We start from the raw sequence: 26,784 nt of genomic DNA on the forward strand, positions 1-26,784 counted from the left end.
CCACCTGGCTTTGCTACAGTAGGTAATCTAAATAATGCAATTTTTCTTGCAGTAAAAGCTTTTTCCCTGTACATAAGACTGTCAGGTGCACATAGTACCGTGCATTTTCTAGATGTAATATTTTATATATTTGGTAGCTGTAGAGACCTTACATAGATTATTTTAACTTTAGTCCCATAAATGTTTTCTGTCTGTTTTACAGACTCCTGGGTGTCTGTCTCACCAGTTGCTACTATGGAACCGACAGAGGATGAGCCGAAAATGACTCTCTTTTGTCTGTTACCACTTTTTGGTCTGTTACATTGTTTCACTCTGGCTCCATCAAGCTTCTCTCTCCCTATTGCTTGCCTTCTCCAGCATTGGAAGCAGAAGAGTTTTAGAAGACCTTGTCTGAACTAAGAAATATAAAAAAGGTTATTGATGTGTACCACTATATCACAAACAGGGTTTGGATATTTTTGTTATTCAGCTATGTAAATTCACAATTTTTTTGTACTGTTTAATTTTCCATTGTCTTCTTGTTAAGCGGTGCTATGCTATTTCGCTAAGATTTGCTGACTAATCCTGCAAAGGCCCTTTTACATTGTCCGATAATCTGTGAATGAGTATTCATAAGAACATTGCTTACAATTATTGGCCCATTTAAAAATGCTGACAGTCAGCTGACAAATGAGAAAAATACTTCTTTCCCAGATAATTGAATTTCATAGTTTTTTAAGGTTGAAGATAAATTTAAGTCCATCGAGTTCAACCTATAGCCTAACATGTTGATCCAGAGGAAGCTAAAAACCCCATGAGGCAGACATTAATAGCTCCATGTTAGGGGAAAATTCCTTTTGGACTCCATACGGCAATCAGCGTTCCATAGTCTCACTGCTCTTACAGTAAAGAATCTGCATCTGTGATTTTGATGAAACCTTTCCTCTAGACATAGAGGATGCCCCTTGTCCCCGTTGCTGGCCTAGTGTGACGGCTGTTAAGTCTGGATGCTAAGCAGAAGTTAAGATATGTTTTTCTGCATCTTATTTGTACATTTCCTACAACTACAGTTATATGAAAAAGTTTGGGCACCCCTATTAATCTTAAGCTTAATGTTTTATAAAAAATTGGTGTTTTTGCAACAGTTATTTCAGTTTGATATATGTAATAACTGTTGGACACAGTAATGTTTCTGCCTGAAATGAGGTTTATTGTACTAACAGAAAATGTGAAATCTGCATTCAAACAAAATTTGACAGGTGCATAAGTATGGGCACCCTTATCATTTTCTTGTTTTAAATACTCCTACCTACTTTTTACTGACTTACTAAAGCACTTTTTTTGGTTTTGTAACCTCATTGAGCTTTGAACTTCATAGCCAGGTGTATGCAATCATGAGAAAAGCTACTTAAAGTGGCCACTTGCAAGTTGTTCTCCTGTTTGAATCTCCTCTGAAGAGTGGCATCATGGGCTCCTCAAAACAACTGTCAAATGATCTGAAAACAAAGATTTGTTGTTCAGGGAAAGGATACAAAAAGCTGTCTCAGAGATTTAACCTGTCAGTTTCCACTGTGAGGAACATAGTAAGGAAATGGAAGAACACAGGGACAGTTCTTGTTAAGGCCAGAAGTGGCAGGCCGAGAAAAACATCAGAAAGGCAGAGAAGAAGAATGGTGAGATCAGTCAAGGACAATCCTCAGATCACCTCCAGAGAGCTGCAGCATCAACTTGCTGCAGATGGTGTCACTGTGCATCGGTCAACTATACAACGCACTTTGCACAAGGAGAAGCTGTATGGGAGAGTGATGCGAAAGAAGCCGTTTCTGCAAGCACGCCACAAACAGAGTCGGCTGAGGTATGCAAAAGCACATTTGGAGAAGCCAATTTCTTTTTGGAAGAAGGTCCTGTGGACTGATGAAACCAAGATTGAGTTGTTGGTCATACAAAAAGGCGTTATGCATGGTGGCAAAAAAACACAGCATTCCAAAAAAAACACTTGCTACCCACAGTAAAATTTGGTGGAGGTTCCATCATGCTTTGGGGCTGTGTGGCCAATGCCGGCACCGGGAATCTTGTTAAAGTTGAGGGACGCATGGATTCCACTCAGTATCAGCAGATTCTTGACAATAATGTTCAAGAATCAGTGATAAAGTTGAAGTTACGCAGAGGATGGATCTTTCAGCAAGACAATGATCCAAAACACCGCTCCAAATCTACTCAGGCATCCATGCAGATGAACAATTACAATGTTCTGGAATGGCCATCCCAGTCCCCAGACCTGAATATCATTGAACATCTGTGGGATCATTTGAAGAGGGCTGTCCATGCTCGGCGACAATCAAACTTAACTGAACTGGAATTGTTTTGTAAAGAGGAATGGTCAAAAATACCTTCATCCAGGATCCAGGAACTCATTAAAAGCTACAGGAAGCGACTAGAGGCTGTTATTTTTGCAAAAGGAGGATCTACTAAATATTAATGTCACTTTTCTGATGAGGTGCCCATACTTATGCACCTGTCAAATTTTTAGCTTAAGATTAATAGGGGTGCCCAAACTTTTTCATATAACTGTATGTATTAAAGAATTAACCCTTTTGTAAATGACACAATATAACATAGAATATAAAACTGGTAGCTTCTGGCTCGTTAATATGTAGATGAGTGGGTTTACTGCTGGACTTAGTTTTGATAAGACAGAAGATACAATGGCTCCTGTGGGAGTCATTATGTCCTGGTAACCACACATCACCATCAGGGACATGATGTAGGAAGGTATCCAAAGGATAATAAATGCCATTATCACCAAGGTGCACATTGCAGCCACTTTAATTTCATACTGCTGCAATTTAAGAGTTTGATGTCTTTGTAGCCTTCGCAGCTGAAAAAAGAATAGCATTATAATGACTATGTTTCAAAATTCTCTGCCTCTATGTATATCATTGTGGTTAAAGAAGACCAATGATTCACTTTGAGCTGTACATAGTATGTATTAGTGGCTGTAGATTTGTGCTGTAACGTTCATCTTCAAATACGAAAAATCATATGCATAGATACATAAGAAGGTAAATTAGAAAGATGTAGCACAAAATCAATAAGATTAATTAAAAATATAAAAGATCAGATCTGTAATTCAGAATAAGACCATTAAGCCACTACAATAGATTAATGTTTCAAATGTGAACTATCAATGCATCAAACATCCCTGCATATGTCTATAACATCCATACGTCCATTTACTCCTTTTTATGGTGGAGTTTTTGATGTTTGACATTTTTTTATTTATACCAAATTCATCATTCCGTTTCCAACCTGTTTTCAAGTCTATTTTACGTCTTTTTTTTATTTTTTTTATTTTGGCATTGTGGGCATGGTTCAGGGTTTCCAGATGTTTTGCCTGATTCATCATTTGTGACTTTTCAAACAGTTGCAAAATTTGTCATATAAATACTTTAGTCCCTCCCCACACCTGTAAAAAGTCACAAAAGTGGATAAAGTAAAAAAAAAAGACCCATTTTTGACTTTCCGCAAAATTTATGAAGTATGTGCACAAATTTGATGAAAGTGATTTTAAAAAAAACCATCGATGGTGAATCGGGGACTTTGTCTTTTAGCTGTAGTTTAAAGATTAAGAAAAGGCTCAGAGCCACTCTTGTCGTCAGGGCTCATACTCGTCTGCATTTAAAATGGAAGAGTGCAATCCGCTAAAAAATATTAAATGACCAATATTAGTCATTGGTTCTGTGTTTATCTGCGATTTTTTTCTCATCTAGAATCAGACTGATAAAAAAATTGCATAATGCTGTGAGTGGCCGCGTATATTGAACGAGATTCACCCATGCAAGTTAATGGGTGCAAAAAAAAAAAATTGTACGGCACACGGACCATGCGTGTGACTTGCGATTTTTATGCACCCATCTCTTAGGAAACCCGACATTTCATCAGAGAAGGACAGTAAAATCACAGCGTGAACCGTCAGAATAGAATAGATATAGATAGAATAAAAGAAAAATATAGTGTGAAGTCCCCCATATTATTCTTGGCCAGTTGAGTGAAAGCAGACAGCTGGGGGATGATGTTTATAGTCTGGGAAGGGGGTAATAAACATGGATCTTCCCAGGCTATTAATATCAGCTCACAGCTGTCTACGTAGCCTTTACTCGTTATTAATAAGGGTGGACCCCACAAAAAAAATTATATGGGGCCCCCCCTATTTTTAATAGCCAGCAAAGGCTAGGAAGACAGCTACGGGCTGATATTAATAGGCTAGCAAGGGACCATGGATATTGACCCCCTCCCAGACTAATAACATCAGCCCTGAGCTGCCCCATAAATGACGCATCCATAAGATGCACCGATTCTGGCGCTTAGCCTCCGCTCTTCCCACTTGTCCTGGTGTGGTAGCAAATGGGGAAATAGTTGGGGGGTTGAAGTCAGCTGTTTTATGGCCGCTGACATCCATCCCAGGGGTTAGTAATGGAGAGGCATCTATAAGACACCCCAATTACCAGCCTCATAGTCAAATATAATAAAGGCACAGCCAGAGTAAAGTCCTTTATTTGAAATAAACACACAAACTCCTTTATTTAAAAAAAACACTGCTCACCCTATTTTACCCATTTATTAATGTAAATTAAAAAATAATAAAATACCATATTATTCACCTGTCCGCCGATAATCCATTTGCCCTGCGACGAGTCCATCTCAATTGCAACTGCATAGATGATGCGACCGTTCAGCCTGGCATCCAGGAGAGACACTGAGCTGAGCATGATTGCGCAGTATCAGTGCCGAGTGGTGATGTCATTAAGGTAATCCAGATGTAGCTGAGTTGGGCTGAGGGTGGGGAGTGTTTTTTTTCAAATAAAGGAGTCTTTGTATTTATTTCAAATATAGGACTTTACTCTGGCTGTGACTTTATTACTGTAACGGGTCTGGGAGGCGGAACCTCTGGGCTACTATACAAGGGAGCGGTCCTTGTAAGGGAGCGGGTGGCGACCAGGCAGGCAGTCACAGCAGGTGACCGGGACAGTCTCTGGGTGTACGGGCAGGAGGTCACGGCAAGTGATCAGGGCAGTCTCTGGAAGAACGGGCTGGAGGTCACGGCAAGTGACCGGGGCAGTCTCTGGAAGAACGGGCTGGAGGTCACGGCAAGTGACCGGGGCAGTCTCTAGGTAAAGGGTAGGTACGACCTGTGATGGCTGAACCTCCAGGTAGGCTAGCAAGGCAGATGGAGGATGTGTGCTCCCAGGTGAGCAAGCGAGAGTCTCTGGAATAGCAGGTGGTCACAGCACGTGACGGCGGAGCCTCCAGGTAGGCAAGCAGGCAGGTAGCGGAGAAGCGCTCCCAGGTGAGCGGGCAAGAGTCTGGAATAACTGGTGGTCACAGCACGTGACAGCGGAGCCTCCGGGCAGGCAAGCAGGCAGGTAGCGGAGAAGCGCTCCCAGGTGAGCGGGCAAGAGTCTGGAATAGCTGGTGGTCACAGCACGTGACAGCGGAGCCTCTGGGCAGGCAAGCAGGCAGGTAGCGGAGAAGCGCTCCCAGGTGAGCGGGCAAGCTGGTCCATAGACAGACTGACCGGAGTTGTAAGGCAGACCGTCGGACCTCAGGCAAGCAGGCAGGTAGCTGATGTGCGCTCCCAGGTGAGCGGGCAAGTTGGTCCTTAGACAGACTGACCGGAGTTGTAAGGCAGACCGTCGGACCTCAGGCAGGTAACAGGAAATCAGGCAGGATTAGGACAGCAAGCTGGCAGGAATCTGGCAGGTAACTGGCAACGGGACCTGAGGGCTGAAGCAGAGTAGAACGGTGCAACAACATTGCTCGGGCACCTCCATTTTGGAGGAGGTGCCTTATATATGGTAAAGTCCTCCGGCCATTGGCCGGGGACTCCTTAGGACGGCGCGCGCGACCCCTTTAAGAGGGAGGGAGGGCGCGCGTGCGCGCCCTAAGCACAGTGGCCGGGAAGGAGCGCGCGCTGCCAGCAGAGCGGGAGAGGGACGCCGGACACGGAGCAGAGCGGTGAGGGGAACAGCGTCCCTGCCTAGCAGAGGGCAGGGACGCCGGCACTACAATTACATTTGACTATGGAGTTAATAATGGGGGTGTCTTATACACGCCTCTCCATTACTAACCCCTGGGCTTGATGTTAGCGGCCATAAAACAGCTGACATCAACCCCACAACTATTAACCCACTTGCCACCGCACGAAGACAAGAAGAGCGGAGGCTAAGTGCCAGAATTGGAGCATCTTAAAGATGTGCCATTTCTGGGACGGCTGAGGGCTGATGTTCTTAGTCTGGGAGGGGGCCAATATCCATGGCCCCTTCCTAGCCTATTAATATCAGCTCGCAGCTGTCTGCCTAGCCTTTGCTGGTTATTAAAAATTACCCCATGTCATTTTTTGTGGGGTCCACCCTTATTAATAACCAGTAAAGGCTAAGTAAACAGTGATATTAATAGCCTGGGAAGATCTGTTTATTACCTCTTTCCCAAACTATAAACATCAGCCCCTAGCTGTCCGCTTTCCATCAGCTGGTTAAGAATTATATGGGTGACACCTTGCCATTTTTTTAATTGATTTATTTATTACTTAAAGACATGTACCGTCAGCTACACAGGCAAAGCACTGATTATATATCTCACTCACATATTTCTATCTATCTATTTATCTGTCTATATGTATTGAAAAATATTTATGTAGCACCCTGAGGATTCGGCTGCTACAGGGGTATTGCACCTCAACCCAGAGGTGTGATATTCCACTCCCGGGTAAGGATGGAGTGTGGAATTGAGCTCAGTTAGCTGCATGCACTACACAGATCCCATTTCCGAGGAACAGACCGATGGTACTCCCACTAGAGAAATGTGCAGGTACGACAGTGTCTGTTCCTGGCTGGAGTGGGAGGGGGGTGGAACATCCCAGTAGTGTAGGGGCAGATAGGGGGAGCAGCCTGGGTAAAGTTAGGAGCTCATTGGGTGCTGGTCACCTGAGCTCACACATAGAGGGAGTATATAAGGTGGGCACCATCTTAGATCAGGGTCAGTCAGTCTGTCAGTCTTTTGTCAGAGCAGAGCAGAGGAAGAGAGCAGAGGAGAAGAGCAGCTCCAAGGCCAAGAGAGAGAGAGAGGAGAAAGAAAGACCCAGAGGGGGAGACAGAAGGAACTCCAAGAGCCCAAATTAGACCAGAGGGTGAAGAGTTGGCAACAGGGTACCGGATCCCAAGCTGGCAGAGGCTACAGCACACCTTAGCCAGGAACCGGAGGTCGTGGGCAGGATCGATCTGCCACGATCACCCACTAAATCCACCCAGAAGGCAGACCAGGAATAGGGTCAGGGAACCCAGAGACAAGGGTTTACCACCAAGAGGCCCGAGGGAGCCGGACATAGGTGGATCCCTGGTGGGGAAGGCCAGAGAAGAGGACAGGACAGAAAGGGAGCTCAGGACCACGCTCCAGAATCACCTGGGGGTTGGCCGAGTCCAGGACCTGGTGGACGCAGCACGGCTCGGGTGGTCACTTAAGGCCGGAGTGACCAGAACAACTGCAGTAAGTAAACAAACCCTGAACTGCACAGCCCGACTCTGAGTCTCATTTCTATCCCCGCTGCACCACCACAACCCCCATCCTCTGCAACTGACCCCCTGAGGCTATACCCCTCCCGTTGGGGGTTATACTACCTGAGCTGCACATACATCACCAGCCTCAGCGGACCCTGCTGCAGCGGCGGCCGTATTGACCGCAATTCAACGGGTGGCGTAGTCGACACAAAAGAACATCTAGTAACATCATAAGGACTACCACACACTGAGCTTGACACCCTGGGCACGGACCGGGTCACAGCCACTCGGAGACTACAACCCCCATCTGATCCGGCTCCGGGTATCCCCAAACAACACTGGCCCAGGGGGCGCGTCAACTTTGGCGTAGTCGGCAGGATTACGTGCCCGCAACAACCGGGTACTGCGTGCCTGAAGAAAAGTTCACCGTTACCTCAAAAAGAAGTCTCCCGCCGGTTCCGGAGGGTCCCCGCCATCGGGCCCCATCACAGGTCGTTTCCCGCCGGTTGTCCGCCATTTGCAGCTTTTTCCCGCCATCCATGGAGTTTCCCGCCACTGGGAGACGATTCCCGCCATTTCCGAAGATTTCCCGCCTTGGGGGAGTGGACGCCATTATGGGCGTGCCAGAGGGTGGCAAGAGGTCACCTCCCATCGTGGGCCAGGTCGAAGAATGGCGCCAAAAGCGGAAACCGCGCCCACCAACAGAGACTGTGATGCTGGAAGTGTCCATCAGCGTGAGAGAACTGCCCCTGGAACTGACAATCACTAAGTTGCCCCGGGACCACCCTCAATGTGGGCGGAGACAGAACAAGAGAGCAAAGATGGGTGTCGCCTGGAGCAGTCTGGAGAGAGCGCACCCGGAGACAAGACATCTGGAAGAGAGTCCAGAGAAAGCACACCCGGAGATGGAGGGAGAGCCAGGCAGCACCGACCCAGTGGTCAGGAGCCTGATGCGGGCCGCCACTCCAGGCAGCACCGACCCAGTGGTCAGGAGCCTGTTGCAGGTCGCCACTCCAGAAGGCCTGCTGGAGATCCTAGCACAGCTCCCCCGAGATCGGGAGTGTGCACAGACTGCGCTGGAGGGCCTCGCACAGAGGTTGGCCCGGGTGCAACGAGAGACGTTGGCGGAGTGGAGCCGAGAGATGGCCCAGCAGATCGAGACTCGTCAGCGGAGCACGCCACCCGAGACGAGGAGACAGACCGCCTCTGAGGATGGCGCAGGAGGACTGAAGGCCGGAGACGGCGCCGAGAAGGGAGCCGAACGAATGGAGGCAGGTAAAGGGGACGTCTCTATCCCGAGCCGGGAAACCGCGTGCCTGCCCCAGCTCCCCGTCGCAGAGCCCGAAGTACCCCCTGCCGTGCCCGTCGCTGCAACGTCATCGCCGCAGACTAGGCCTCAAACGGAAGCCGCGACCCCTGTGACGTCACACGCCTCGACCCCGAGCGTGGCCAAGCAGGAAGTACCATCGGCCTGGTCGCAAGGCCTAGTACCCCCGGGCGACGCAATACCAACAGCGCCCCCTACCTCCGCGGAGCCCCCGGCCTGGTCGCAGGGCCAAGTAACACAGGGCGCCGCCGTTCTTACGGTGCCCTTTACTTTCAAGGTGCCCCAGGCCTGGTCGCAAGGCCTGGTTAACCCGGGCGCCGCTACCACCACGGCGCCCATAACACCTAAAGTACCGCACCTGGGTGAGGACCTGTTCGCCCAGCATACGTGCCCGGATGGGCAGCCCTTCGTATGGCCCCAGGAATACATCCAGCTGGAGCTGCAAAAAGCAAGGGCCATGTGCGAACCCCTGATCCCGGCTCCAAAGCCCATAAAGAGGATCTCGCCCCCGCTAGAAGAGACCCAGTTTGAGTGGGATCCCACTGGAGAAGACCTCATGGGGTTCACTCAGGAGACTCGGGCAGCCGCAGCGGAGCGTGCAGAGTGCTGCCGCCAGCAGCTCGAGGTCTTTGAGAGGGAGCGGAGAGAGAGGCGGGTCTGGGAACAGCAAGCCCAAATAAGGAGCGCGGAGCAGAAGAGCCGGACCAGGAGAAACCCCCGTGCAGCGCATGGTCCCCGTACCATCGGGACTGTGATAAAGTTCAATCTGCAGCATGGGTGGGGTTTCATCAGGGATCACCGCACCCCAGGCGACGTCTTCGTGACCAGGAGAGACGTTGAGTCCCACCTACCGGAGGGACACAGAGGTCGTGACCTGTATTTAGGGGACGAGGTCACCTTCACCCGGCACAAGTGTGCCAAAGGACCCTACACCCTCCATGTGCATCGCCTGACGGAGGAGGAGCTGCGGTGTGAGGAGGAGCAAGAGGACCCGGACGGGTCTGAAACTGAAACTGTCCACAAAGAAAGAGCAGGAGGACGCCGTCGTTGAGTACGGTAGTGAAGAGACTGTATATAGTTACCCGTAAGGGTACCAAAAACTGTTGCTGCTATTATAGTCCCCGTTGGGACCAGCGAATTGAACTGTTAACCCGTGTGTCCCCTATCCATAACCTGGCCGAGGACTGAGAGCGGCCACCTTCCCTTTTGTATATAGTTGCGCTTCCTAAAGCGCCCCCTACTGGTTTTATAGGAAAACCATTTTCTTAAAGAAACTGTTGCACTATACCCGGTCACAAGTTGCACCGTGACCGGAGGTACCAGAAGACAAGAATGTTTATATGAAAAGTTTATTGCTGCTGATGATGTTTTATATGTTTATGTTTTATGAAAAAAAAATGTATGTTTGTGGATGTTTATATCTTACAGCCCGAGGACGTGCTGTGATTTACCAGGGGGGAATGTAGCACCCTGAGGATTCGGCTGCTACAGGGGTATTGCACCTCAACCCAGAGGTGTGATATTCCACTCCCGGGTAAGGATGGAGTGTGGAACTGAGCTCAGTTAGCTGCATGCACTACACACATCCCATTTCCGAGGAACAGACCGATGGTACTCCCACTAGAGAAATGTGCAGGTACGACAGTGTCTGTTCCTGGCTGGAGTGGGAGGGGGGTGGAACATCCCAGTAGTGTAGGGGCAGATAGGGGGAGCCGCCTGGGTAAAGTTAGGAGCTCATTGGGTGCTGGTCACCTGAGCTCACACATAGAGGGAGTATATAAGGTGGGCACCATCTTAGATCAGGGTCAGTCAGTCTGTCAGTCTTTTGTCAGAGCAGAGGAAGAGAGCAGAGGAGAAGAGCAGCTCCAAGGCCAAGAGAGAGAGAGAGGAGAAAGAAAGACCCAGAGGGGGAGACAGAAGGAACTCCAAGAGCCCAAATTAGACCAGAGGGTGAAGAGTTGGCAACAGGGTACCGGATCCCAAGCTGGCAGAGGCTACAGCACACCTTAGCCAGGAACCGGAGGTCGTGGGCAGGATCGATCTGCCACGATCACCCACTAAATCCACCCAGAAGGCAGACCAGGAATAGGGTCAGGGAACCCAGAGACAAGGGTTTACCACCAAGAGGCCCGAGGGAGCCGGACATAGGTGGATCCCTGGTGGGGAAGGCCAGAGAAGAGGACAGGACAGAAAGGGAGCTCAGGACCACGCTCCAGAATCACCTGGGGGTTGGCCGAGTCCAGGACCTGGTGGACGCAGCACGGCTCGGGTGGTCACTTAAGGCCGGAGTGACCAGAACAACTGCAGTAAGTAAACAAACCCTGAACTGCACAGCCCGACTCTGAGTCTCATTTCTATCCCCGCTGCACCACCACAACCCCCATCCTCTGCAACTGACCCCCTGAGGCTATACCCCTCCCGTTGGGGGTTATACTACCTGAGCTGCACATACATCACCAGCCTCAGCGGACCCTGCTGCAGCGGCGGCCGTATTGACCGCAATTCAACGGGTGGCGTAGTCGACACAAAAGAACATCTAGTAACATCATAAGGACTGCCACACACTGAGCTTGACACCCTGGGCACGGACCGGGTCACAGCCACTCGGAGACTACAACCCCCATCTGATCCGGCTCCGGGTATCCCCAAACAACACTGGCCCAGGGGGCGCGTCAACTTCTTAGAAAACTATCTTTAAATGACATCGAGTAATTCTCTATGTAAAAGCTAATGTTAAAATCGCACTGCATACAGATTCCATGCATATGTCATACGGATGTCATACTGATGCTTTTTGATAAAAATTGCGTTCCACTCACATGACACTCGTCCAACTTTTCAGAAACAACATTGGACCGATTTTATTTACTCTGATCAGTGTGAGCCTTTAGGCTGTGTCTAGTATTGCGGCTTATTCTTATTGAATGGGGATAACCTGCAATACCGGACATTACTTGTGGACAAGAGTGGCGCTAGAGTATGGACAAGTTTTCTTGAAGGCAGAGATTAGAATTCACCCCAGCACCCATGGTCTCTGACATTCATCATTGTAACCATTGAATGAGCAATCATTTATTTAATTGTACTAAATGGATGCACTCATCAGAACCTAGAAATTCTAGCACTGCCAACAGCATGGTATTGGTATTCAGAGTTGTACAAAGAAGTCAGACTCCTTTTTTTTCTTTGTGTATTAGAAAGAAAAGCTGAGAGATGCTTGTCTTCACAACCAACCATATTTACCTATTTTATAGATGTATACTGGTAATTTAAAAACAATAATTTTTCAGAATAGTCTCTAACGTTGCCATTGAAAGTGCTGTCTCTTGTGTACTTCGGTTTATGTCTGAAAAGAAGTTTCCACAAATTATACTCACCATTCTGATAGAATATAATATGTACCCATAGCAAAATGCCATAATGCTTGCTGGGGCTACTAGAAAAGCAAAGAAAACGAGTAAACTAAAAAACACCCAGCGGGAATCTCCTGATATTTGATCTAAAGAGCAATCCAGGCCATGGAGTTCCAGAGTATATCTGTTCCAACCAAGGAGTGGTGCTGAGCTCCAGGCTATGGAATATATCCAGATGTAAGATATTGCTTTACAGGACCATGGGAAGTCGATGACTTTGTTACATGCCACTTCAATATATCGCCCATAGGCAATCATAGTAACAGTACCAATTGACACATTACCTGTAAAACAAGCAACATATAGTAAGTAACATTATAAATGATATGCATACACAAATATTAGATCAGACGTGGCAAAACAGTAGGTCATGATCCACCAGAAGATCACAGAGAAAGGACCAGTAAATGTTAGGCAACCACCTTGTTCTTCTACAGAGAAATGGGAAACTACCGATCTGCTCATTGGCGGATCTGACAGACCTCCTGTTAGTTAATGTTCACCTTTAGCAGGGGGAAGACTCAATGTACTGATATATGAAGAAGGTATTGGGCAAGAAGAAATAAACTGTGGCTGCTATCACTATTGCACCACAGTAGATTATCTTAGATTCCACAGAAAATTCATCTTTACGTGAAAATGGTTTTGATACATTATGCATTATAAAATAATCCCTTAAACCATGAATCAATGCTGTCTGGTACCAAAAAAAAGGTGATCAGTTAGTTATTAGTAGTGCCATACGATGTATGAATAACATTGCACTAAAGGCAAATGCAGAAAAAAATTAGGGTTTTTGTCATGTTTTTCATTTTTTGGGGACTCTATGACTGATGTACACTGTATATGCTATAATATAGGGCACACATCCTTAACCCCTTCATGACATAGTGATTTTCTGTTTTTTTCTCCCAAGAGCCATAACTTTTTTATGTTTCCATCAATATAGCATTATGAGTGCTTGTTTTTTTGCGAGACAAGTTGTACTTTTGAATGACCCCATTCATTCTGCCATATAGTGTACTGGAAAACGGGAGCAAAAATTCCAAGTGCGTTTAAATTGCAAAAAAAGTGTAATTTCACAATTGTTTTTTGGGTTCCTTATTTACCATGTTCACTATATGGTAAAAATAACCTGGCAATATAACTTTCCAGGTCAGTGTGAGAACGCAGATCCCAAACATGTATAGTTATTTTAATTTAAGTAATGAAAAAAAATGTGGAAATCTGTAAAAAAAATTTTTTGCTTTTGTCATCATATTCCAAGACCCCTAACGTTCTCATTTTTCGTGAAATGGGACTGTGTGAGGGCTTATATTTTTTGTGCCCAGAGCTAGCGTTTTTACCATTTACCTGAGCTGATACAATTTTGGAGTAGATATGATGTTTTGATTGCCTCTTTTTGCATTTTATTGCAATTTTATGGCAGCCAAAAGGATTTAATGTTGGCGTTTTGATTTACTTTATTGTTGCGCCGTTTACCAATCAGATTCATTTATTTTAGATTTTGATAGATCAGACTTTTACAAACGCAGCGATACCAAATATGTCTTTTTTTATTTTAATTTGAACTTTTGTATATTTTTTATCTTTTTCATATTTTTTAAAAACTTTTTTTCTGGAAACTTTTTACTGTATTTAATAGTTCCCTTAGGGCAATTAAAGCTGCTATTGTCTGATCACATGTGCTATGTATAGTGAAAATCATGGTCTCCTATGAACACCAGCAACTGGCTGACTTTCCCAGGAGGATTGCCATGACAGGCACTGGGGTCTTCAGCAGACCCCCGACTGTCATGACAACCCAACGGCGCCTGCCATAATGTCACAGGCCTGCCGATGGGAGCGTGGAATGACGCGCCCACCTCTGCCGGCACTTGTTAAATGCCGCTGTCAGGGATGGACACCAGGATTTAACAGGTTAACAGCCGCGGGTGTAACTCCGCTCCACCCGTGACTATTAGATGACCATGATGGCTGAATAAATCAACTATCATGTGTGGGGAAAGATGCGGGCTTGGTGTATGAGCCTGCATCAAAGCAGGGACATGACATAAGTTTACTTTATATGTCGTGAAGGGGTTAATATATTTTGTTGCATTATTTTACTCCTCTTGCCACGTTGCATACACTTAGCATTTCAAAAGAAGTAAAATATATCATAAACATATACAGTTGCAATCAAAATGATTCAACCCCCTTTACAAATTAGATTTATTGGAAAAATTTGCAAACTTTTTAAATAGCTTCTTAAAAAAAAATAGGAAAGTCATTGTGACGAAACAGTTTCTTATCTTAATCAGATGTCTAGATTTGTTAAGCCAAGAGAAATGCATTAATGTGTTTGTGTTGACTTTAGAACTTGTGTGTGCCACTTTGGTGGGTCAAGAAGGACAGACCAGTATTTGTATAACCCTCAGTGTTATCTTCTCTTTGTTCTGAAACAATGATGTTTGTTACAATGCTAATTGCATATTAAACTAAAACCAGCTAGATGTTTATTTACATGCTATACCAACTATGTAAATTGATTAAAGGCTCAAACAATGAGACTTGAGCCCTGTGGAATAATACCCTACCTAACCCTTGCCCTGTGGATGTGTACTTGGAAGAATAAATGTAAACTATTTAAGGAACATATGCCTATTTAAGGAACATATTAGCAGGCAGATTTGAGACAGAGAATTGAAAGAGCCAGGTGGAGAAGCCAGATTGGGACCAGCCGGTCATCTGGCCCCATGGAAACTCTCGGAGAGGCCAGTGTTGGACCCTCGGGTCTCCTGGCCTTGTACCTCAATGGACTGTCCGCTTCCTAAGCTTCGATTACAAAAATGGGCATGCACACACCTATAGAGTGAGGTGCAGGTGGAAGGGAGTTGCAGACTCCACAATCACTAGAATATAGAAATTTTCACCGCACACTCAGGAGAATCAATGCAAAAATTTTAATGAGATTTAGAAAAACTTGCAAGTGGCGGACAAAATACAGTTCTTTTGTTTAAAGGCGGCTTTTACATTTCTGCCCGCTCCTGGGTCTTGCTCACATAGTCACTCTGGGGAATGCTGTGATGGTCCAAACTATATGAGAGAAATCCCTGTGGGGATGCATATAGAGTTGAGTCCTTGTGGATAATGGCAGTCAGGGTGCTCCTGCACCTCCTGTGTAAAGGCCTTTAGGAGCACCCTGACTGCCTTTTAAACAAAAGAACTGTATTTTGTTCGCCACTTGCCCGTTTTTCTAAATCTCATTAAAACTTTTGCATTGAATCTGCTCAGTGTGCGGTGAAAATTTCTATATTCTAGCTTCCTAAGCTTGCTGCTACCTTTACTCTGTGGGGGCCCGCCAAAAGCAGGGGCCACTGGTTGAGGTAGTTGGCCCTGGAAGTCCCAAAGTCGCAGCTGTTCTATCCCAGGCGGGCCAGCAGAAGGGTGAGACTGTGTAATGTTGTACCATATTGGGTATTAGCTGGGACTTTTCTATGTGTTTATTGTCTTTTTGGTGGTTCAATCCTAGAGATACAGCTTCTAAGAAGTTGTCTGTAATGCCAAACGAAGAGATCTCCTGCAACCAACTGGAGGTTGACTGCCTGTCACTTCTGACACACCCGTGACAATTTGCCAAGCATTATAACCGATAGTGTCTACAGTATTCATACCTATTTCAGATATCTATTATATTTACATGGCTCTATCTCTAAAGTGGTATCATATAGAATCAAAAATAATGGAGAGGTGCAATGTGCATGTACAGATGATGATACACAAATAATGCAGTATCAAAAGAATATAAAAGGTAAGAAGTAACACTGCAATAATGTGCCATGTGTATAGTCACCCAGGTACATTGGCTTATAGCGGGGGTAAGAAACCTTTTTTCTGCCAGGGGCATTTAGATATTTATACCATCACTCGGGAGCGGTATAAATTTATCAATTTGAAAACTATCCTGATATATTTAGTCAAACATTTAATAATTAATCCACCAATACTGTGATGGCTGGAGCTGCCTCTCCTTGGTGTGGCTGTGATGTTAGGTTGTACAGATGATGTTGCTACTCGTAATTTATTCTCCAGGTTTGGAGCACAGGCGACTCTTTGCCATGATAAGTTTTGTATGTAACTCACAGCAGTAAGTCATACCGAACACCGATGAATCTTACACTGCAAGTATTCTCAAAGAGGGAAATTCATCACTGCTCATTTTACATATATAGAACTCGAGCAGTGGGAGATCTTCACTATACATCACATAGGATACACTGAGACTGCTGTCTATACATCACATAGGAGACACAGACACTGCTGTTTACCCATCACATAGGAGACAATGAGACTGCGTCTGGGTGGTGGAACCTCTGTGCTTCGATGCAAGAAGGGACCAGAGGGGCATGACTAAGTGCCTACTCGGCCTGACCCAGGTCACACGGCGGCTTAGTCGACTCTGTGAACCAGGGAGGGACCGGGCAGGTGAACCAGGTGCCACTCTGGGACCGACCTTGTGTGAGAGCAGGTGACTCCCACTGGTCAGATGACAGGAACTGACCGGTACAGCAGATGAGCATGGCAGGAAGGCAGACTTGTGGTCTGGGTTGATCAGCAGGCAGGTACAGCAGATAGTCAGACAGGTGCTCTGGGTAGGAAAGCAGGCGGGCACGGCGGACAGCCAGACAGTTGCTCCGGATAGGCTAGCCGGTGGGCACGGTGGATAGCTAGACAGGTGCTCTGGGTAGGCAGGCTGGCGGGTACGGCAGGTTACTGGCCGGTGCTCCAGGTAGGCAGGCTCGCGGGCACGGCAGGTAACTGGCAGGTGCTCCAGGTAAGCAGGCATGGCGGATAGCCAGACAGGTGCTCCAGCAGGTTACTGGCAGATGTTCCAGGTAGGCAGGCTGACGGACACGGCTGGTTACCTGGTAGGTGATCCGGGTAGGTAGGCTGGCGGGCTTGGCAGGTAACTGGCATGTGCTCCAGGCTGGCGGGCTTGGTAGGTTACTGGCAGGTGCTTCCAGGTAGGCAGGCTAGCGGGCACGGCAGGTAACTGGCAGACTGGCAGGCAGAGCTATTAGAAAGACTGGCGTGCTGGACTGTAAGAAAGACTGGCTGGCAGGACTGACTGGCAGCGGGACGTGAGGGCTGAAGCAAATGTTAGCGCACGGAACAACAACCTTGCACAGGCACCTCCATTTTGGAGGAGGTGCCTTATAAAGGGGAAGTCCTCCGCCCATTGGCCAGGGACTCTTTAGGATGGCGCGCGCGGCCCCTTTAAGAGGAAGGGAGCATGTGTGCGCCCTAAGCACAGTGCCCGGGAAGCTGCGTGCGGTGCGCGCCACAGCAGCAGGGGAGCAGGAAGACGCCGGACCAAGACTGCGACGGTGAGGAAAACGGCGTGTCTGCCTCTGCTACACTGTATATATATCACATAGGAGACACTGAGACTACCATTTACACATCACATAGGAGACACAGTGTGAGCTAAATACATCACATAGGAGACACTGAGACTGCTGTATATACTTCAAATAGGAAATACTAAGACTGATGTATATACATCACATAGGAGACATCAAGACTACTGCAAATACATCACATAGGAGACACTGAGACTACTATATACATCACATAGAAGACACAGAGACTTATGTATATACAGTACAGACCAAAAGTTTGGACACACTTTCTCATTTAATGATTTTTCTGTATTTTCATGATTATGAAAATTGTACATTCACACTGAAGGCATCAAAACTATGAATTAACACATGTGGAATTATATACTTAACAAAAAAGTGTGAAACAACTGAAAATATGTCTTATATTCTAGGTTCTTCAAAGTAGCCACCTTTTGCTTTGATGACTGCTTTGCACACTCTTGGCATTCTCTTGATGAGCTTCAAGTGGTAGTCACTGGAAATTGTTTTCACTTCACAGGTGTGTCAGGTTTAATAAGTGGGATTTCTTGCCTTATAAATGGGGTTAGGACCATCAGTTGTGTTGTGCAGAGTCTGGTGGACACACAGCTGATAGTCCTACTGAATAGACTGTTAGAATTTGTATTATGGCAAGAAAAAAGCAGCTAAGTAAAGAAAAACGAGTGGCCATCATTACTTTAAGAAATGAAGGTCAGTCAGTGCGAAAAATTGGGAAAACTTTGAAAGTGTTCCCAAGTGCAGTTGCAAAAACCATCAAGCGCTACAAAGAAACTGGCTCACATGAGGACCGCCCCAGGAAAGGAAGACCAAGAGTCATCTCTGCTTCTGAGGATAAGTTTATCCGAGTCACCAGCCTCAGAAATCGCAGGTTAACAGCAGCTCAGATTAGAGACCAGGTCAATGCCACACAGAGTTCTAGCAGCAGACACATCTCTTCAACAACTGTTAAGAGGAGACTTTGTGCAGCAGGCCTTCATGGTAAAATAGCTGCTAGGATACCACTGCTAAGGACAGGCAACAAGCAGAAGAGACTTGTTTAGGCTAAAGAACACAAGGAATGGAAATTAGACCAGTGGAAATCTGTGCTTTGCTCTGATGAGTCCAAATTTGAGATCTTTGGTTCCAACCACCGTGTCATTGTGCGACACAGAAAAGGTGAACGGATGGACTCTACATGCCTGGTTCCCACCGTGAAGCATGGAGGAGGAGGTGTGATGGTGTGGGGGTGCTTTGCTGGTGACACTGTTGGGGATTTATTCAAAATTGAAGGCATACTGAATCAGCATTGCTACCACAGCATCTTGCAGCGGCATGCTATTCCATCCGGTTTGCGTTTAGTTGGACCATCATTTATTTTTCAACAGGACAATTACCCCAAACACACCACCAGGCTGTGTAAGGGCTATATGACCAAGAAGGAGAGTGATGGGGTGCTACGCCAGATGACCTGGCCTCCACAGTCACCAGACCTGAACCCAATCGAGATGGTTTGGGGTGAGCTGGACCGCAGAGTGAAGGCAAAAGGGCCAACAAGTGCTAAGCATCTCTGGGAACTCCTTCAAGATTGTTGGAAGACCATTTCCGGTGACTACCTCTTGAAGCTAATCAAGAGAATGCCAAGAGTGTGCAAAGCAGTCATCAAAGCAAAAGGTGGCTACTTTGAAGAACCTAGAATATAAGACATATTTTCAGTTGTTTCACACTGTTTTGTTAAGTATATAATTCCACATGTGTTAATTCATAGTTTTGATGCCTGCAGTGTGAATGTACAATTTTCATAGTTATGAAAATACAGAAAAATCTTTAAATGAGAAGGTGTGTCCAAACTTTTGGTCTGTACTGTACATCACATAGGGGATACCGGGACTGCCGTATATACATCACATAGAAGACAAGAAGACCGCCGTATATACATCATATAGGAGACACAGGGACTGCTGTGTATGCAACACATAGGAGACACTGGGGCTGGAGTATATACATCACAGGAGACATGAGGCATGCAGTATAAAAATCACAGGAGACATGGGTCTGCGGCATATATACATCACAGGAGACATGGGGCTGCAGTATATACATCACAGGAGACATGGGACTGTGGTATAGTCACCACGGTAGATATGGGACTGTGGTATTGTCATCACAGGAGACATGAGGCAGTATAAACAGCACTGGAGACACAGGGGCCGCTGTTGCTGTCTTCTATAATGGGATGGGCGCTCATCTCGCACTAGCCCTGCCTACAAAGTAATCTGTCATTGCACGCGCTGCAGCGTTCAGCAGCGAACGCTGTGTGCTCATGCTCGCAGAGCAAGAAGAAATTAAAGGGCTGGTAGTCGTCAAAATGCAGCTGCCAGCCCAAGCACTGCAGTCTCTGGGAATCTGCCCCGGGGCTGGTAAAAAAAATCATCGAGGCTCATAGGAAAAGCATGGTATGGGAATGAGAACCACATGCGTTTTGTGTATTGCTGTTTGCAATAAACCAAACAATCCAACAGAAGAATGTAAATGTCTCAAAATCAGAGGCATAGCTGGGAGTTCAGCTCAGGGTGAGAGGATGAAACATCTGAGTGGCAACCTTGATTAGAACTATGGTGGTGCACCTTAATTATGGGTACAGGGGAAACTCAGCAGATGACCAAGCTATTACTGAAAATAAATCTTTACAAAAAGACCAACACCGATATTACCGCAATATGGTGACCATCTAGTGGTAGATACCAGCCCTGCAGAACATACAAGTGTTTACAGTACAGTTATAGATAGTATATATAGCGCTAACCTCAGCACTGACAAAGAGAGACAAAGATGGATTTGCTTCAAATGTGATTTATTTTGATCCATCAGGATCGGCACCAATGAAAAACAGATATTGCCCAATGTTTCGACCAGTTTGTGGCCTTTATCAAGGACATAGTACAAAAATATGGGAACTCATTCCCCGTCTTTCTTTACCAAGAATGCTTTAGTTCAGGATGTTTTGCTGCATTTAGCGATACACAGGTTTGATATAGACGTGGGCTGACATTATTATATGTCATGCACAAACTGGTGCACTTTGTCTATATATTCAATCTGTGTGTATATCACAATTGCTTTATGGGTCTGACACATTACAGCTGCTACTGGAATTTGGGATTTATGGTATTATTTCCAGTTTTCTTTTCTCCAATATATTGTACAATGTTATATAACAGTATCTCTAGGGATATTGATTACTTGTAGCAGGATGTACTCAGTTTTGTGTATTTTGTATTGGTAGTTACTGCATTCAAATGCATTGTGGGCTATTCAAATTCAGCACATTTTAAAATGGTTTGCATATTGTGGTTGTCAATTCACATTATTGTATTCAATCATTTGGGTTCATGCACACTGTATACCTTTGTGACATTTCTCCTTGTTTACATCAGGCCCTGGTGCACACTGTGCATTAGGAGTATATGACATCTTCAGTGCTGACCACACATGCAAATATCAAATCCTTTTTTTCCTGTGACTGATGGTGCAATATATGGCATATATTTTGCTGTTTATTTACACGGTTGCATGTTAGGCGGGGTTCAGCCTGATTTGGGGCTATTGTCATTTATGTCACTGTTTGACTTTTTAATTGGTTTTAATCCTTTTTTGCTATGTTCCAATAAAAACTTTATTTATTAATTCATGGTGATCTCTGTGCATATAGCATGTGTCTTTCTCTCTCCATTTGACTTTATCAAGGACATCTGTGTGGGTAGTGGCTGCATACATATATATGGAGTTCGATGTGTGATAGTGATTTACAGCTGATGTTGTTTCTGATGGAGTTGTTCACTTTTCCATCTTCTCCATCTGGCCCAGACCGACATGACAACTTCTTCCAGCCACGATTCGTTTGCAGAGATTACAACAAAGACAAATTTGACTTTTCACACTCCCTGCACCATTCCCATCTATTCCCAACCTGCACAAACACCTCATCCTGCTGTCACCCCAATGTTAAGCCGCTGCTGCCGTATGTGTCTCTATTACCACACCTGGTGTTTGGCACAATAACAGCGTTCCTCTGACTGCCCCACAAAATAATCCCACTACTGTGTCCCTTACATAGTAATAATGCCTCCTTTGTGCCTTCTAGATGGTAAAATTGACCCCTAGAAAATTAGAAAATATTAATGCACTGTGAAAATGCCCTAGAAACAGTGTCCACATTTTGCCGCTAGAAAGTAAATATGCCTCCTGTGCATCTTTGACGGTCGTAATATAGTGTCCCTATAACAATAATGCTTCTTAAGTGCCCACTTAACATTTAATAATGTCCCCAGAGTCCCCCAATGTACAGCTCCTCTATACACAGTATAATGCCCTTACAGCTCCCGTATAGACAGTATGATAGGCCCACAGCTCCCTTATAAAGGGTATGATGTCCCTACAGCTCTCCTGTACATAGTATGATGTCCCCACTGCTTCCACAAAACTCAGTATAATGACCCCCACAGAAGTCCTCACACTGTTTAATAGCCTCCACAGTAGTCACAATACTTTATGATGGCCCCCACAATAGCCCTCAAATTGTATATTGTATAAAGTTAAAAACGTACAAAGCAATTGTGCAAAAAAACAAACCAACCCAACGCACAGACTAACAGACTAAAGGTTATACACTAATTACTAATCAAACAGGAAAAAAACCCAACCAATAACCTAGGTTATAATCATGGTTCAGCTTCCCATCTACTGTTAGTAGTCATATTGTCCGAGGTCAGCCTATACTCTCCTAGGTATATGTAAACAAGTAGTATATTGGTTAGATGATTTTCAGTGTGACATACAGTACAGACCAAAAGTTTGGACACACCTTCTCATTTAAAGATTTTTCTGTATTTTCTTGACTATGAAAATTGTACATTCACACTGAAGGCATCAAAACTATGAATTAACACATGTGGAATTATATACTTAACAAAAAAGTGTGAAACAACTGAAAATATTTCTTATAGTATAGGTTCTTCAAAGTAGCCACCTTTTGCTTTGATGACTGCTTTGCACACTCTTGGCATTCTCTCGATGAGCTTCAAGAGGTAGTCACCGGAAATGGTCTTCCAACAATCTTGAAGGAGTTCCCAGAGATGCTTAGCACTTGTTTGCCCTTTTGCCTTCACTCTGCAGTCCAGCTCACCCCAAGCCATCTTGATTGGGTTCATGTCTGGTGACTGTGGAGGCCAGGTCATCTGGCGTAGCACCCCATCACTCTCCTTCTTGGTCAAACAGCCCTTACACAGCCTGGAGGTGTGTTTGGGGTCATTGTCCTGTTGAAAAATAAATGATGGTCCAACTAAACGCAAACCGGATGGAATAACATGCCGCTGCAAGATGCTGTAGTAGTCATGCTGGTTCAGTATGCCTTCAATTTTGAAAAAATCCCAACAGTGTCACCAGCAAAGCACCCCCACACCATCACACCTCCTCCTCCATGCTTGACGGTGGGAACCAGGCATGTAGAGTCCATCCGTTCACCTTTTCTGCGTCGCACAAAGACACGGTGGTTGGAACCAAAGATCTCAAATTTGGACTCATCAAACCAAAGCACAGATTTCCACTGGTCTAATGTCCATTCCTTGTGTTCTTTAGCCCAAACAAGTCTCTTCTGCTTGTTGCCTGTCCTTAGCAGTAGTTTCCTAGCAGCTATTTTACCATGAAGGCCTGCTGCACAAAGTCTCCTCTTAACAGTTGTTGTAGAGATGTGTCGGCTGCTAGAACTCTGTGTGGCATTGACCTGGTCTCTAATCTGAGCTGCTGTTAACCTGCGATTTCTGAGGCTGATGACTCGGATAAACTTATCCTCAGAAGCAGAGGTGACTCTTGGTCTTCCTTTCCTGGGGCGGTCCTCATGTGAGCCAGTTTCTTTGTAGTGTTTGATGGTTTTTGCAACTGCACTTGGGGACACTTTCAAAGTTTGCCCAATTTTTCGGACTGACTGACCTTCATTTCTTAAAGCAATGATGGCCACTCGTTTTTCTTTACTTAGCTGCTTTTTTCTTGCCATAATACAAATTCTAACAGTCTATTCAGTAGGACTATCAGCTGTGTATCCACCAGACTTCTGCACAACACACCTGATGGTCCCAACCCCATTTATAAGGCAAGAAATCCCACTTATTAAACCTGACAGGGCACACCTGTGAAGTGAAAACCATTTCCGGTGACTACCTCTTGAAGCTCATCAAGAGAATGCCAAGAGTGTGCAAAGCAGTCATCAAAGTAAAAGGTGGCTACTTTGAAGAACCTAGAATATAAGACATATTTTCAGTTGTTTCACACTTTTTTGTTAAGTATATAATTCCAAATGTGTTAATTCATAGTTTTGATGCCTTCAGTGTGAATGTACAATTTTCATAGTCATGAAAATACAGAAAAATCTTTAAATGAGAAGGTGTGTCCAAACTTTTGGTCTGTACTGTAGTTCTTATCAAGTTCATGTTCAGTAAAAACAAGTTTAATGTTGGACTTTGGTCTCCCTTAATTCATTCCTTAACATCTGGTCCTGGCCTGCCCTATCTAGCGGCACCATGTAGTCTACAGAGGCATATCGCCCAGGTAATAACAAGAGCACACGCACAGCCAGGATCCCCATTTTCATGTAGCATGCCAGGGTATAGAACATACATGTCAAACTGTGGCCTATGGGCCAAATCTGGCCCACAGGGTGATTATATTTGGCCTGCAACACCAGAACCACCATCCCTATGTGGGGCCATTATACTGTATGGAGGAATTTGGGGGTCTATTATACTGTATGGAGAACTATGTGGGGTCCATTATACTATATGGAAAGCTATGTGGGGCTATTATACTGTATGGAGGACTATATTGGGCCCATTCATCTGTATGGAGGACTGTGTGGGGCCATTATATTGTACACTGGTTGGCTCGTGACTTTGTCCAAGTTTTTCATTTTGGCCCTCTGTGTATTTGAGTTTGACATCCCTGGCATATAAGATGAGTACCTCACCCACGGCTACCGCCCCGCGCTAGTTACACAATCAAGGCAAAGGATACAAAAAGATAGCAAAGTCAGAAAATGTTCCTATAAATATAGTTTGAAGAATAGTATGCAATTGCAAGATTAAAGGAACATTGGCTACCTTTCCTGGTCATAGTAGGAAGAGGAAGCTATCACTGGCAGACGCTACATTCCTAAGGAGACAGATGATGAAAAACCCTTGAGTAAAGGCAGACGGTCTCCATGCCCGAACTTCAAGATGAACACCTCTACTGACAAAGAAAGAACGAAACAGCTGGCTCTTCTATGCTCAAATTATAAAAAAAAAAGTCACAAAAGTTTTTGGATATTGCCCTATGGAGCAATAAAGCAAAACTGGAACTTTTGGGGTCTATAGGTGGTATGTCAGGAATAGGAAGAATGAAGCATACATGAAAAGAACACCCAGCCTACAGTTAATCATGGTGGTGGCTCGTGACGCTCTGGATCTGCTTTGCTTCCTCTGGCACTGGAAACCTGAAGCATGTGGACAACAAGATAGGTTCAATAAACTTTCAGAAAGTCCTAGGAAAAAACTTTCTGTTAGAAAGCTGAAGCTTGGATGTCATTGGACTTTCCAACAAGACAACATTTCCAAGCATGACTGTGTTTGTCACAGTTGCCTGACTTGAACCCCATGAAAATGTTAAGTGTGATCTGAAGCATGCAAAACCTAAGAATATTAGTGAACTGGAAGCCGTTGTCCATGAGGAATGGGTTAAGATTCTCCAGGAAAACTGCCAGAAGTTGGTGTTTGGCTGTGTATCATGTTTGCAGCAGGTCATTACAACCAAAGGTGCTCTACTAAGCATTAAAGACACTTGTCATGAAGGGGTGAAAAGGTCTAATCCTGCAGTAGTCATTTGTTAAATATTGGTAATTGTGTTGAGCTATTTACATTATTCTTATTTGATTGTTTTGTTGCAAACATCAGAAAGTTTGTAAATTTTGCTAATAAATCTAATTTGCATGGGAGTAGAATAATTTTGATTCCAATTATAATACATTTGTTGCACACCATGAACATTGTTTTTTTCCTCAATTTTTATTAGAATTTGTAAAAATTGCAACTTAGATTTTATTAAGTAGTGATTTCTGCTAGCAGTTCTGTTGAATTAAGAAGCAAGCAGCAGATGCTGGTCGATTTCAGCTCAGAAGCTTTCAGAATTGTGAATGCAGCTATTATATACAAGGATGCAAACTATGTCTGGACAGGTTTCATCTTAGCAATACAATGTACAGTATGTACACCTATGAACAAGTTTAATGTATGTAAACTATTGTTTAGTAATGAACCTATTCATATGCTCTTTTTCATTACAGACATAACTTATTTTTGCATTTTGTCAATAGAACATGTTATATATGACTTTCCATAACTGCAGATAAATTGCATTAACGGCATAAAAGACTGTGCATTTATTTTCTGACTCACTGTCCTTTTCTGTCATCCAGAAAGTTAATAGGAAATAGGTTTCAATTTACTTACCAAAGACGTTTTTCCAAAATCCAACAAAAACACACCCTGCCTCGTTCCAAATCCACTGTCTGCCTAAACAGGAGGCAAAGTGAAAACTAAACCCAAAAATCGATAACAATAGGTCACTAAAATTGATATGAACCAGGAGAAGATTTGAAGGTGTTCTTAAAGACCTAAACTTAAAGTAAAGAATTAATATCAGCAGGTTACTACTCAGTCCCCAGACACCAAGAGTAGCTAGAATAAGAGCCAGGAAGTCATAAGCATCGCCGGTTACCACCTCCTTATGGTGCACCGAGATGCCATCCTTGGTGACATTGGCCATACAGCACATCTTACACCTTTAATGAATATTTCCTTGGGAAAAAGGACACACGTAACTTTCCATCTAATCCAGTCTTAAGCCTTTATCAGAACAGGATTATTTAAGATTAGAGCACAAGAATAATTACAAAAATTAGGATTAGAACCGGATAAGTAATCACCACCAAAGTATAGATGCTTCCTGCTTAGAAATACACTGACATACGCATTAGTAAGAATGAAAAAATGCATTTTGCTTCTTTCTTCTACTTTTTTTTT

General features: G+C 44.8%; 1 protein-coding gene across 1 annotated transcript; it reads right to left on the reverse strand.

Annotated features, from left to right (window-relative positions):
- Positions 1-376: 376 nt before the first annotated feature.
- Positions 377-26,536, reverse strand: LOC141274066 (opsin-3-like). The gene is made up of 4 exons (XM_073686316.1): positions 26,212-26,536; positions 12,237-12,556; positions 2,595-2,857; positions 377-395 (listed from the first exon to the last, which is right to left on the reverse strand). The coding sequence occupies exons 1-4, from the start codon at positions 26,534-26,536 to the stop codon at positions 377-379; spliced, it is 927 nt and encodes a 308-aa protein (XP_073542417.1).
- Between the last annotated feature and the right edge of the window lie 248 nt (positions 26,537-26,784).

Source organism: Phyllobates terribilis, unplaced genomic scaffold, assembly GCF_046119375.1.
Source record: "Phyllobates terribilis strain yellow unplaced genomic scaffold, ASM4611937v1 Scaffold_1__5_contigs__length_1240528914, whole genome shotgun sequence".
NCBI lineage: Eukaryota > Metazoa > Chordata > Amphibia > Anura > Dendrobatidae > Phyllobates > Phyllobates terribilis.